Source organism: Pseudopodoces humilis, chromosome 3, assembly GCF_049639895.1.
Source record: "Pseudopodoces humilis isolate 2021_Gansu_Grassland_sample_001 chromosome 3, ASM4963989v1, whole genome shotgun sequence".
Classification (NCBI taxonomy): domain Eukaryota; kingdom Metazoa; phylum Chordata; class Aves; order Passeriformes; family Paridae; genus Pseudopodoces; species Pseudopodoces humilis.
The window spans coordinates 32,678,186-32,692,660 of record NC_142202.1 but is presented as its reverse complement, the minus strand read 5'-3'; the positions used below and the strand labels follow the sequence as shown (position 1 = coordinate 32,692,660).

The 14,475-nt window shown below is 35.4% G+C and overlaps 1 protein-coding gene across 9 annotated transcripts in view; it reads right to left on the bottom strand.

The window, feature by feature from the left end:
• SDCCAG8 (SHH signaling and ciliogenesis regulator SDCCAG8) overlaps positions 1-14,475 on the bottom strand; it is a 103,918-nt gene that overhangs the window by 25,505 nt on the left and 63,938 nt on the right. For 7 of the 9 annotated variants that reach the window (XR_015772264.1, XM_088053499.1, XM_005530615.3 and 4 more), the window contains one exon: positions 12,428-12,559. Coding sequence is in view for 8 of the 9 variants with exons in the window: in XM_088053499.1 (XP_087909625.1) it covers positions 12,428-12,559 (132 nt within the window). In the remaining variant the exon portion in view is untranslated. Of the gene's footprint in view, positions 1-11,844; positions 11,925-12,427; positions 12,560-14,475 lie in introns of those variants that run through there. The other 2 variants (XM_088053501.1, XM_088053502.1) reach the window with 1 other exon arrangement.

Below are 14,475 nucleotides of genomic sequence, written 5' to 3'. Positions count from 1 at the left end.
AGTCAGAGGGTGAGGGGCCTTTACATTTCATGGAGTCCTTAAAAAACTGGGCTTCCATTAAAAAATAATGGAGCCCTTCTTCATTTAAACTGATACATGAAGATACTAGTTCTGGCATAGTAGGTGTATTATCAGCTCCTGGATTAGTTACAGGAATAACTATCAACATTCAGTCTCACATATTATAACATCAGTATTTATGTTCAAATAGAACAAAACAAAAAATAGTATTTGGAAATATTTTAATATTTAAATTTAGTGTCTATTGAGAAATTTTTACATTTCTGTTAATATGGAAGAGTGATGCTTGATCCTTACTGCAGACTATTGATTTTACACATATTTACATGAAAACTACAATGTGAGCTTTTTTGTCACAGTACCTTTCTTAGTAACAATAAAAACAATAGTAACAATAAAAAAGACTTTGATTCTTTTGATTCAGTTTAAAAACAATTCTGTAAGTATAGAATTTAACATCCTTTTTTTCCCCTTTCTCTACCTTGGTACAGAGCACTGAAATCAGTATTTCAGTAGTAGTGAATTCCATGAACTGCTTTTCCCCAAAGGAACTTTATGCTCGTAACATTTAGATCAATTTTATATTGTGATAATTTCATTGTTCACTGCCATTGAGTTCATCATCTGCTTCTCTCTTTGTCAACAAGAGCATCTTCTAGGTTAGGACAAACATGGCTTTGTTCATGTTTGCCTAAGGCAATACAGATTTGGAAGCACAAGCCTTCAAGAACTAACTTCCACAGAATATGTAACTATCCCAAATACACATCAGGGCTAACCTAGAAACTACTTCCAAGATTCTCCTACAACAGACTTACAAGTATTTACCAGTCATCATCTTTCTCTGAGACAGACCACATGGAAAACAGTAACACAGAGAAAGGAAAATATGTCCAAGCAGTAGTGGTCAAAGCCCTTCTCCTACCAGAGGTGCCATAGGACTTCTAACATTTCAGTAAATGCAGGATTTTTTTCAAGAGTTTTTTGCCTGAAGGACTCTCAAATATTGTAGGTTGCACTGTATTCATTTTATGTGAATCAAGCAGATCTTACTGTCGCTTGGATCTTCTCTTCCAGGAAATCTAGAATTTCAAACACAACCCTTGGATAACTGACCATCAATCCATTTTAGAACAACAAACTCTGTGAAGATATCTGTACTCAGCTTTAATATATATTTTTCCATGTCAATCACAACTGCAAAGAGTAAGAGGTGTAATAACTGTTGCCTCATTGTGATTGCTATGGTGTCCTTTTATTTTCAGAGAGAGTGCCACATGTAGAAATGATGGATTTAATTTTGAAGTTGTATTATCTCACATAATTATCTACTCCTTACAAAATGAGCAAAGAACTATGCCTTGGTCAGAGAGTTCAACAAGGCACTATCACAAACAATTACTTGCTATGATTACCCAGACAATGAAGTTTGGACTTCAAGTTCTATTCTAATTCAATGGCTTCTACTCCTGTTATTCACTACCAATTCCTCTGCACCCAGTAATGTCAAGAGGTCAACAATTAAATAAATTCAGAATACAATATGAACGTAAGAGTGACCCTATATTATATCTTCATTTTTTCCCTTTGATCATCCCTTTATTTGACTGCATTTCAGTAAATTATCCATGTAGTTTTTATTTTGACAGCTCTCTTTACAGCAGTAAAACAAAATGTGTGCATTGCAAATGGCAAAGATTCAAATTTCAGCTATGTTTATCCAAAATAGCACTGAACTGCTTCTGTACTTATGCTATACTGCCTACAGCCTTACGGAAGGGGAGACAGATGGGATGAATTTAGCAGGGAAACAGCTGTGGCTTGAAGAAGAGACAAGCAAAAGTTTTGCTATCAGGCTTCATTATGTATCAAGGTACCAGTAAAATGTGTATCCGTAAGGCAGCCAAAAAAGTGTTTTTCATTTGACTAGTGATAATTACCTTTTCTTAACAGCTGACAATGTTCTAAGCACCATTAAATAGGTATAATAATTAAGCAATAAGATAAGACAGGCAGTGCCTTGCTGGGGATTACTGCTTGCCTCGGGTGCGTTGCAGGGCACAGGGCTGAAGGGTGAATGACTTCAGCCACCCGAGAAATGTAATAATCCCTCAGAAATGCACTGCCTGGAGTGTCTTCTTGCTATTAAAACTGGAAATTTAAAAAGGACAAAATGCTAGACACATTTCCTGTAGATTTTATTGACATGGGTTAACATTACAGGAAGTCAATGCAGAAACTCCATTTCTGACCAGCCTATGGAAGTCCTTTCCCAAGGACACATATGCCTCTGCTAAGCTTGCTTGTACATTTTATTCATAAAACTTACTTGAGAAGTATTTCATCATCTAATATTTGCATCATTTAACAGATGCACAAAAGATTGTAACAGCCTTCACAATGGTAAAAGTTAAAGTGCTTTTAAGTTGTGTGGTCTAAAACATTTATTCTGTGCAATTGTCTGTTTGGTATCAATTTACAGATAAATTTTTTCAGTTCTGAAATTGTACGTATAAATATACACACACACACACACACGTATTTTTAAATACATATATAAAATATCAGCCACTCAAATGACCAAAGCATTAAGGAAAAAAGCCAAACAAAACAACCCAAAAACCCCCTGAAACCTTCTCTGACTACATGCAAGTCACATAGCTAAAACTAAGGCTATTTCCCTGGTAGTGTGGGATGTGCTAGTGCAGCACTCAAAAAAATTACACCGCTTTACATAAGCCGAGAAAAGTTTACTGTCATTTCAGCTGTGCCACTGAGACAACATTTTGAAACTGGAGACCTGAAACTATTTAGCAACCTTGACTTGAATCAAATCAGAATTCTAAAGACCATTCAGGATCAGGCTCCAAGTAATAAGATACGTTTGGGAAAAGGATCTACTTCCATCTGTATAACTAAAGGCAGAATCTAGTTCTCTTAGGTTAAAAAGAACTTTAAAAGAAGTTTAAGATGTCCTTTCCCCTTTTTTCCTCTCCACACATGACTTTACAGTTCACAAAGAACAAGTTAAACACAGAACAATCTTCTTATCCTTTTCAATTTCTTTCAAATTTTCTATCATCACTACTTTGTTCCAGAACCAAACTGAGCAGCCCTGCTGAGAAGCACATACAACACTGTCTGGAGTACCCTAGAAATACAGATGCTAAGTAGGTCTTATCATATTGTCCTTCCTCATAGACACTTCCATAATCTCTATTTCACTAAAACTTTTGCTAGTAGCAGTTGAGGGACAACTAATTTAAGACCACGTTTCTAGAAACTAGCCTAGTGCCTGTTACTATTTGACTACTACCAATTAGCACCGTCGCAAGGCTTAATGAACACAGTTATTTTTTAGCATTTAATTTCTTTCAGGATGGCAATTTTTTTAGAGTTCGCTCAGAAACTGATAATGAATATGACTGGAGCTCTGGAAGTTTAAGTTAGACAATAAATAGGCAAAATAAAGTTCTATCTGTGGTTCAGCTGACAAAACCACTGGAAAAAAATTGCTACCTAGCCTCATAATGCATAAACAAAGCACTTAGTTAAAGATGGAAACAAATAGCATGATAACAAAATATAGCACCTTCAAGTGCAACATTGGTATGGGACTAGCAGCACAAGACACACCAAGGCTAAACAGATATAAGAACTAAAGGCTACAGGTTAGATTTATATGTGGAAAATGAGAGTATCCACAGTTAGATCAGCTTCCAGAAGAACAGTATTGGATCTGCAGAAGCAATCAAAACACTGAACTTGAAAGCAGGCAGGTGTATAGATTTTGCTACAAAGCTGGTAAATTTTCATGACACACTTGCAAAGCTCTTTAAATGTTACTCATCTGTCTTCATTTTCAGTTCTCTACTATATGGGAACAGAGGGTTTTAAATAGCCTTTGTCTGAAAATCTCAGAATCATACATAGCGATCAAAATAGAAGGAAATCTGCTACTGCTTGAAGTAATTTGCCAATTGGGTTAATAGTTAAATTTTATTTTAATTGTGAATTCACTGAAAGCTTAATAGGAAGATACCAATTACAGTCAAATATCCCATCTAGGTATTTGCTGTTGAACTACTGAAAATGGTAGTCTCACAGTGGCTACCTGAAAAAAATATGGGTGGGGTTTTTTGTTTGTTTTTTTATAATTTTTCTGACACATCACAAGGATATCACAGAAATACAGTACAGAAAAGGAACTTAAAAAATGCAGACAGAAAATGATATGGAAGAAAAAAAAGAAGGTGACTGTAACAGGGACTTCAACAATTTAATTTTTTAGATGGTCTAAAAAAATCAAAACTTGTTACAGATTGTTAAATGTTTTAGGAGGATCATGGATAGTTAGGGCTGTCCTCTATAGTTAATATTACACTGGAGAGGCTACTACCCTTCTGGAAAGGTAGAAATCTTTATTCTGCTGTTCTGGGTACCTTTGGGTTTATTTAACTTAAGCTAACTTGAATGAAGATATGCTTTTTGGTGCTTTCTCTCACCATTAAACAGCTGTTTTTATGCATAAGACAGCAAAGGAGCACATGGACCCAGCTTGCTCACTTATTTCACGTCTCTGGGGAAGGTGATGAGGAAGACCATAACTACCACCTTGGACCAGAGGTGCTACTACCAGGCACTGAAGGCAAAGTGTTTCAATGAAGATATGGTGGCAGTGAAGGGATAAATTGGTGGATTAACACAATCATGTATCAGCACCAGAAGCAACCCATATTCAAAATTAAAACTCTTGCAGGTGTACAGCAAATGTAGGAGAATAAAATGGGGTTTCACTGGAAAACAATGGGTGCACTTCTGTCCAATTATGCACATCTTTTTCAGTGTCAGTTATGATCTGCATAGTGACAAGAATTTCTAGATCTTGCCGAATCAAGGAGCGTCTGGGCTAAGCTGTCAAAGACATCACCTTTATCCACCTCCATTTTAGAGGAATCAAGAATGCTTCGTTAATGCTAAATTAACATTTAAATTTGAAAACCAACAACTGTGCTGACAACAGAAAGTAACAAGAACAGCCTGGAACCTTATGTTGTGCTGTTTTATATCACACATATTTCAGGGCTTTTTACATTCCTGGTAGACAAGAACACAAGCTTACTATTAGTGAGCTGTAGGCTTTGACTCAGTTCATGATGGTATGAATATGAACTATCCCTCTTTCTGTTTTGGAGAAGGCAGAATACATTAAAGTGGTAGGGTAGAAGATACTCTCAGAAGTAGACGATTTCCATTATCTTAGCAGAGGGAGTGTAAGTCATAGAGTTGGTAGCTGTTGAACACAGGAAGAAGCAAACCTGGCTATTTTCCCATCTAACTTTTTTTTGAGACATGGACCAATACAACTTTCTCTCAGATATCATCTTCCAGTTCCTTAAACAATAAAATTGTGGTGGCCAACAGTCTTGATGTCCAAAGTAAACACAGACACTGTGACTTCCCCTCTACACATTCTTCCTCATATTGACTGTATTGCTATGCAATTAAATCAAGCACAGCATTAACTAATCCTTAAAGAAGGATCAGCCCATTAATATGAACTCAAATGCAAAAAAAGTTGCAAATTTGCAAATGCAAAAAGCTGCAACAAATTCAGAAATGAAAGTATATATAAGGACATGAAGAGGTAATTGGAGCATGAGAAACTGAAACGTAAGCTAGCTCAAGCAGATTTGGTCACATGAACCCTGAACTCTCTGAGAGCTCATTTTTTGATACAGGAAATGCAATAAATTTTACCAATATTAACTTTAGCAGAACATTAAATATCATGCCCATCAGCAATTGTTAACTAAGTTGTTGACACATAACTGACTAAAACAAAGAGCACAACCAATAGGAGCAATTGAAAACGAAGAATTCTCAGAGAATTTCTTCACATTTAAACAAATTTTTGAATGTTTTGAATTATGACTCAGCACACAAAAAGGAGGAGTGGGCTGATAAATTTAGATGTTATCAGCTTTGAGAAAGTCTGGGATACGGCACAGAAAGAAATAGATGACTCAGAAGATTGAAACAGCAGACACGGGATGAAAGTCTTACACTATATACTCAGAGCATTCTCAGTTCAAAGTAAAAGTCTCTGCTGAAAACTTGAATTTACTTGGGAGAAAGAGGTCCTGGATGCACTTCTTAGTGCAGCTGTCAAAAATGCAAACATGACTGTAGGATTCATCAGTCAAGGAATTTCTAGTAAATATCTCAATTCTATATATACAAATATATTCAAATGTCCCCATCCAAGACCCAAGACAGTTTTGACTGCCCATATTTAAAAGATGATCAACAATCAGAACACCAAGGTGATGAAGAACTTATTGCAAAAAGAAGAACAAAGGAGGAAGGCTTTACTCATAACCAGAAGTAGGACTGAATAGATACATCTGTTGTCTACAATTACTTGCATTACCAGTGCAGATTCTTTTGAAGAACTACTTGTCCAAATCTTGTCTCAAAGACAAGTTGGTATAAACCAAACAGAAATTAATTCAGACCAAAAATAAGAAGGATTCCAATGAAAAGATCAGTGGAAACAGTTGTCCAAATTGGAACGGTGAGGCCTACAGAGGAGCTCAATATATTGTTGAAGAAATATATGTTTGTATAAACTATGTATATAGGTACATATATTTTAGATACACATACTTGGAAACAGATGAACACAGTACTCTGTGACCTAGAATACATCTTACAGAACATTATTAAGTTCCCTAAATATCCCTCCGGAAATTGTGTAGGATATTCCCCTCTGCTTCTTATTTGCTTCTTACGGCTGGGAACTTATTTGCACACAATTTTGCAGCATTTCATGAAAATCTTGTATTTCACTCTTTGTATACTTCAATTTTTCTAACAACTATGAAAATTTTTGCTTTGTGTGTCTGTTTAGGTAGTTGGGGAATAAATCTTTAGAAACGGTGCTTGGGGTCTTATTAACAAATATAATTTCTTAACTATTTTGAATGGGAATATAGTACAAATAAAAGCATAAATAATAGATGTATTTATACCACACTATATATAGACATCTATTTCAACTGAGAAAGAGAAAAATAGTTAAAAAGATATATAGTAAATAGACAAATGGTGAACAGCAGAGGAATAGGGAGAGTTTCTGAACATCCAAATTCTATTCAAAAGAATTTAACTGTGAGCAAACGCCTCAGTATTAAACAAAAGCCAAATACACATTCAGACTCTTACAGGATTTGCAACTTATATATCTGTGTACGTGTATATACCTTAATCATTAATTATCTCCTAATAGCAGTTCTCTGGAGTATACATTTCTCAATCTAAAATATGAGTCTATTAAATAGTAATAAAAAAATTTAGTAACTGTGACAACCTTAAGGTCTGGACAGAGGTGAGAATTTAATCTGCCTGCACCAAAATGCTAACACACCGTGACCACAAAGTTTTTACAAACTCCTTGCATGAAGGGCTGCACAAACAATTATGTATCTCCAATTGCTACAGCCATCCTGATACAGCAAAACCATGCCAAAGATATGTGGGCATGAGTAATGATGCTCAGGAAAAAGTGCAGCATGCTGCTCTTTAGACATTGAGAAAATGTATCTTTATATCTCTAATATCAAAGATTCTATGGACACTATATATGCTTATCTCTACTTTCAATTTAAATATTAATGCATTTAAAACTACAAAGCCACAAGACAGTGCATTTTTAATCTATGATTGCATCACAAAACAGATGATGGGTCCAATAAAATACCGAAAAAATTACTTCACTGTCACTTTAAAGAAATATACTAATCTAACAGTAGAATAAGGAAGAAAATGTATTTAACTGAGAATGAACTGGACAGGAAAAAAATACAGGTTTTTAGGTAATGACATAACCTAACTTCTTCCATCTGTCATTATTTCTTGCAAACACACATACACACAAAAAAGTACTAGAGTTTTAGGGAGAAAATGTAAAATTTCCAATGCAACTTGGTTGCTCCAGTTATCAAGAAATAAACTTAATCAGTTGTTCTACTGAAGATTTGCCAAGAAATCAAAAATCTCTATTCAGAAGTGTAATAGTAACAGCAAACTAGCTATTGTGATTTTACACAGCAGATATTTGAATATGCTGGTATATCCTCTCTAGATACATCTCAATTCTCATAGATGTGTGTTCTCTCAAGCATACATGATCTTGCATACACTACCACTTAGTAACAAAACAAAAAAATAAACTTCATGGTGGAAAAAAAGCCTTTAAAATCCTTGTCAAATTAAGTATCACATTTTCACTGGAATGGTCAGTTTAAAGATCCATTTAGCTATCATTCCATAAGCTTGTCCATAAAAATCATACATTTTGCCATAGGTAGAAAACAAATATAATTTGTCACATGTTGTGCTATACAGACATTTCTGCACAGTTGCTGCACTACACTAGAATGTCTGAAGGGGAAGACACCCCAGGTAGTTGGCTGCAGACACATCTCAGCAACATGGCACGTAGTTACAATTTGACACATAGAGTCTTTATAAATCCAATGTCTATGAAGTCAAACAAATCCCCTTCTTATTTATAGTAACAGGCGAGAGCAGATCTCTGCCGTCTTGTTACACAGATGGTTGTAACATTTTTATAGTTAACTTACAACCACTGATGCCTAAGGAATAGACACACATCTGCCCCAAACTGCCAGTCCTGTAGGCTCTTCTTTTTAACTTTAGCTAGCAAAAATACAGTAGAAATACATCTAACTGTGTCACCACCAAAAATCTACCACAACAAAAGGCCCCACACAAATTTGCATAAAATGTATTATTATTGTTAATGTTATACAGATTGGACATTGATCACATACATTACAGCAAAATTACAGTAGTATCAATTGTAACCACAAAATCTGAGAGAAAATTCATAGTCCAACATTCCATATGCTGAACTTTGGAAAAATGTTTAGAAAGAAACTCACTAGAAGCTTCTAAATTCTTGTTTTATTTGAAAGATTTTAAAAGCGCTTTATATTTCATACAAATTACTGTTCAAATGCTTTTTTTTTTCTTTTAACTGCTTGATAAGACGTAAAGGCATGTCTGGCTGATCTTGAAAAAAAGAAAGAAATCGCCTAGGATTTTCTTCTCCCACTTGAAGATACTATTCCATGCTTGCTGTCTTTCCACATATCACCTGGGTCTTCAACGGGAAAGTACACAGAAAAGAGCTAAGCTATATAATTAAATGCTTCCCATTTTAGATACTGGCTGTCCACAGAAGCAATCCTCTAAATAGCTAACTTACAATCAAATGCTTGTTTTACGAGAAGAACAGATGCAGAAAAGTAAAGCCATAATTGAACCTTGTAATGGTAAGAGTTGTTAAATGAGTTCAGGGAAAGCTTAAACAGCCTGATGAAATCCTGACCCATGGCAGCTTGGGCAAATAATACTTATTCATAAATATGTTCAAACAATAATAGATCTGGGCAGGTTCTTGTTGTTTTCTTCTTACTCTTCAAATTGGAAGAGAAAAGAGCATGTGAGAAAGTGGATCTGCATTTACAGAACTGGTCTAACTACAGAGGTGAAAATGCATGCCTGGGAATTCAGCTCAGAAGCAGATTAAGGAAAGAATGAACCAACTTCATGTGTAGCAAATTAATTTGGCTTTGGATTTTACTTCATCAGGAAACTATTCAAATTATGTAGAGTGGGACACCAAAAAAAACCCCAAAAAATAGTTTTGCTTTTAGTTTTGCTGCATATTCTTTTTATTCTTGGCTAGTCTCTACCTCTACAGCTGCCTTATAAGAAAATCTGTACTTTCTGTTACCAGCTAATTTCTACTATGAACCCAAATTTACAGAATAGGAATTTGAAGAATTTAATAATACAGTTTGCTTTGAGGTTGAAAATTTATAAAAATAGACTCTGCTACATAACAGACAGGAACTTATTTCTGCAAGATTCATATCCATGAAATTACACATGATGACGAACTCCAACTGGACTTTTAACACGTCACCTTAGTCCTGCAAACTGTATCTTTCAAATCAAGTTCGTCTCAGTAGCATGTGACAACTGTACTGTTTAAGATGGACATCTAATTCTTTAATGCCATATTTCACCGAGTGAAAACACACTGAAAGGACTGGATATTTCCATTACACTGAAAAGGCTGATTCCGCATCCTGTTTAACAACTGCAATTTAAAGCAATCTCTTTCACAGAAATTTGCTTATTTAAGTTTGGACTTAAACATTTTAAAATTACATTTGCAGCACTTATTCACATAGAGATAGGAATGGCACCAAAAGACTTGTTCAGTTTCAGGAGTGCAACTATTATGACTGCCAAAACACTTTTGCTCCAGAAGAAATTCTGACTGATCAATTAGGCATTACTTCTTCCACAAAACAGTTATATCAGGGCCTGTCATACTGTCCCTGGATGAAACAAGTACAGAGATTTCTTCTCAGACAAATATCACAGTACCTCATTACTAAAATGCAAATGTTGGATCCCAAGTTTAGCCAAAATCATTTTAATACAAGAAATTTTAAAGCAGTTTAGAGTATCAGTCTTGTCACTTATTAACTGGATTTTAAATTAATAGAGTGAAAGATAACAACTTTTAACATATTTGTATATGTTAAAAGAGCTATCTCTTAAACTGCTGGTACTGTTCATGTTTAGAACTCCTGATAATCTCTGCCATATTTATATATTCTAAAATATTAAATTAGACAAATGCTATTACTGCCCTATTTTCTCTATTGTCTGCAAAACAGCAGCAGAAGGTAAGGCATTGCCTGCAGCATGACCACTCTGCTTTCAAACCACTTCTGTGTTCTGGATTAATGCTTTCAGTCTTTTTTAGTGTATAATCATGGCTGCTGCAGCAGAGAACGAGCAACATTTTCCAGTAGATCCATTTTATTTATTAAAAATAGATAGAGGAAAGGTTACCCTAAAAACTTGCAAAGCACTTTTAAATTATAGTGAATACTCATAATTCTACAGAAGAGCAGCTAGGAGGAAAAAGAGGGGGAACATTTTTTTCTCCTGAATGTACCTCAAATCCTCAATCCTACACATGGTAAGAATCCACCACAACTAAAAAAATCAAAAGGGAGGTGAGATAAATGGAAAGATTGTGTGGTTACGCAGGTTAGGGATGCAGTTGCAGCATTTTGAGTTTCTTTGTTCTCTCAGCTATAAATGATGATGACTATACAAGGTTACAGCAAAACAAGATGAGGTACTGACAGAAATCTGAAAGAGAAGAGGAAAGAAGTGGTTCTGGCTGACTGAAATGAACACATGAAGTGCTTGCAAGAAAGATGATTATAGACAGAGAATAAAGAGATGGCATAAAAAAAAAATCAATACTTTAAAGAAGTGAGTGTACAGGACTGGCTGCTTTAATACATGCAAGCTCTGCTCCTCTCAGGTGGTCAGTGATGAAAAAAAGCAAACAGAATTTTTCCCAGTAAGGGCTGTCAAGTCTAAATAAAGTTAAACACAATGAGTTAAAATGCATTTTGCCTTTGACTACTGACAAGAGGTAGCCAGGATGACTGGACTTGCAGAGTTCGCTCTCAGCCTCCTCTACTTCATCTTCTACCTCCACAAGCACATCAAAACTCCCTCCATTGCCTGTTACACTTAATGTAGAGTGGAAAACAGAACAAGAAAGCACAGATGAACTTTCTGGAACCAAAATGAAAAGACTCCACAGTGATCTTTGTGGAAGTCTAATCCATATCAAAGCACAAGCTATTATCAGTCTGGATACTCTGGCCAGAAGAGTCAATTGATATTGGCGGAAATATTTCATACTGGTCTTGCTGCAGCTGCCCCCAGGTCATCCTGAGGAAGTCACTGCTTCTCTGAAAGGTTAGTGGTGCCTGAAAATTGTCAGTATTTCTCTGGTTACTATGATTTTCAGAAAGATTTGTCTGTTTATACAAGTTAAATGATCGCAAACCCCAAAAATACAACTATTACATGGCATAATGGAACCCTTATCTGTACTCTACATTCACATCACTGAATAACCTCCTCCCTCTTTTCTCCCCAGCCCCCCCCTCTTTTTTTTTAATATGGTAAGACTATTCATACAAGTTAGAGCAGAGAACAGCCAAAGCAGCCTACACACATATGTACTAGGTTTAAATTCTTTGGAAGACTATGTTGTTCAAGCTTTCCTTTTATTTATCCAAAATGGCACAAGCAAAAGATGTTAAAAAAACCAACTTGACAGAATGTTTGATTGGGGAGGGGAAAGGAGTGGTCATTTCATAAGGAAAGAATATTACTTCCACAAAACCTTGTGTCATTTTTATGTTTACACAACGTAACTGGTACAGTTGAGCGTATCACATACTGACAGATTAACAGGATCTCCTACCTTGACTTCATTCTCTCATGCATTCTCCCATGCTGGATACACTGTTGGTCCAATTCATCATTCCGTTTCTGCATCTTCTCCAATCTGCCATGAAGATACTCTTTTTCCTGACTAAGCTGGTTGACTTCAGATCTACAGAAGTAAAACAAAGCGATGATGGATGTTGTCAGATTTCATCCTGCCGTGAGCCATCAATATGTGGCTTCAGCATTTATAAAATTTCATACATATATATGTAATGCATAAACAAGCTATTACTAGAACTTATGGAAACAAAATGCTGTTTCATATAATCTTAAAACAAAATAATACAATACTGATGGATATCTTCTAAATATGCCACTGGAAATCACTCAGTTATAGGTTGGCTATGCTAATTTCAGCCTAATTTAAATAGGCATGCCTGTTTATGCATTGGCGTTAAATAAGATCAATAAATGTAAATTCATACTTGTTAAGCAAGAATTTGGCTAACATTCTGAAAGCAAATTTTAACCTCTTTACTAGAAAAAATAACATTTAGTTTAAAAAAACAGCTACTAAAACCTTGTTCAACCTTTACTCTGCTTTATAGGTTGAACCCTCAAAAGTTCGCAGGTTGAACTCTCAATAGTAGTACTGTTTCAGAAACTTTAGTAACGTCCTATGTCTAAAATAACATTGCACAGATTAAAAAAAAAAATCAACAACAAAACTCCATAAACCCTTCCCCCACAAAAAAAACCCAAACCCAACCAAAAACCCAAAGCCTCACTAAGAGGAGAATTAACAAAACTTTAAGAAACAAGGGACAAATCATACAGGCACATCTAATCTACATAATCTACATAAAAATCAGCACAGCCTTTAAGAATATTAGTCACTTCTAAGCAATTCTTATTCTTCACGGGTGAGCAGAGACACCAGATCCATGAATGACCTGGGACTGCTACTTGCTACATCTCTAACCATCAGCCCATGGAGAAACAGGCATGAGCTGTTTCTTAATATCAGGAAAAGACCTCAGATTAAATTGTGATAAAATATACATTATGCACTTGTTCAATTTTAACTCTTTGGAAAAGGTTAATGAGAACATGTCAGAATCTGCTATACCATCAGAAAGTACAAATCAAAAGCAAGAAAATTTATGGCATCTGTCACTCCATACCTCAAGGTTAAAAAGCTTTAGATATATCTTTAAATCATAAACTTAAATATGCTGCAATTACAGCAGAAAGATACTTTACCTTCCTGGCTGTTATAGAATGCATCAACAACTGACATTCTGAAAAACACAACAAAGTGCAGGGAGGAAGGAATAGTCCTCTTTCAAAAACATGTTGCTACATTGACAAGTCAAATCGAGAAATGACAACATGATCTTTTCATGTTTAAATAGAGAACAATGCATGGTATCATCTGTGAAGCTAGAAGAATTTAGCAAGAGAAACTTTAGAGAGAGACCGTATATAATTGAATTTAGATTGAGAGTTACAGCTCTATTAAGGAAGATCAAACACAAATACATCAGAATTGTGCTGATAGATTTGTACATCAAACTTCAGTGCACACGAGTTTCCTGGATGGGTACATAATAGTGGGCAGGATGTTATAGGAAGGTAGCAGGAACTGAATTTTTCCACCAATCATTTTATATAGAAATACTAGTAACTTAAATATCAGCATTAACAAAGCATTGCCAGCTGGACCAACTGTTACCACACAATGTGAATGCAGTCTGTGCTTGATACTGATACTGTAAGACAGACAACCAGTGGATAAAAGCAAAGGTTTGGTTCACTGCAGAGCAGCTCAAAGAGACCTGACAATAGGAATAAATTTAATTCCGCATTCCTTTTTTGGCAGTAAAATTCAGCAACAGCATTTGCCATGTAGGAATATTTTAAATTATCACATTTGTAGGGTTCCCCAACTAGGAGGTCCTGTTTCTTTTCCTGTATTTATATGTGACTGTCTCATTCATGGAAACAGCAGAAGCAACTTTCAAGGTGATAAAATTCTGTAAGTTTTACAAAGATTTATTCATCTCCATCACACTTGAAGGC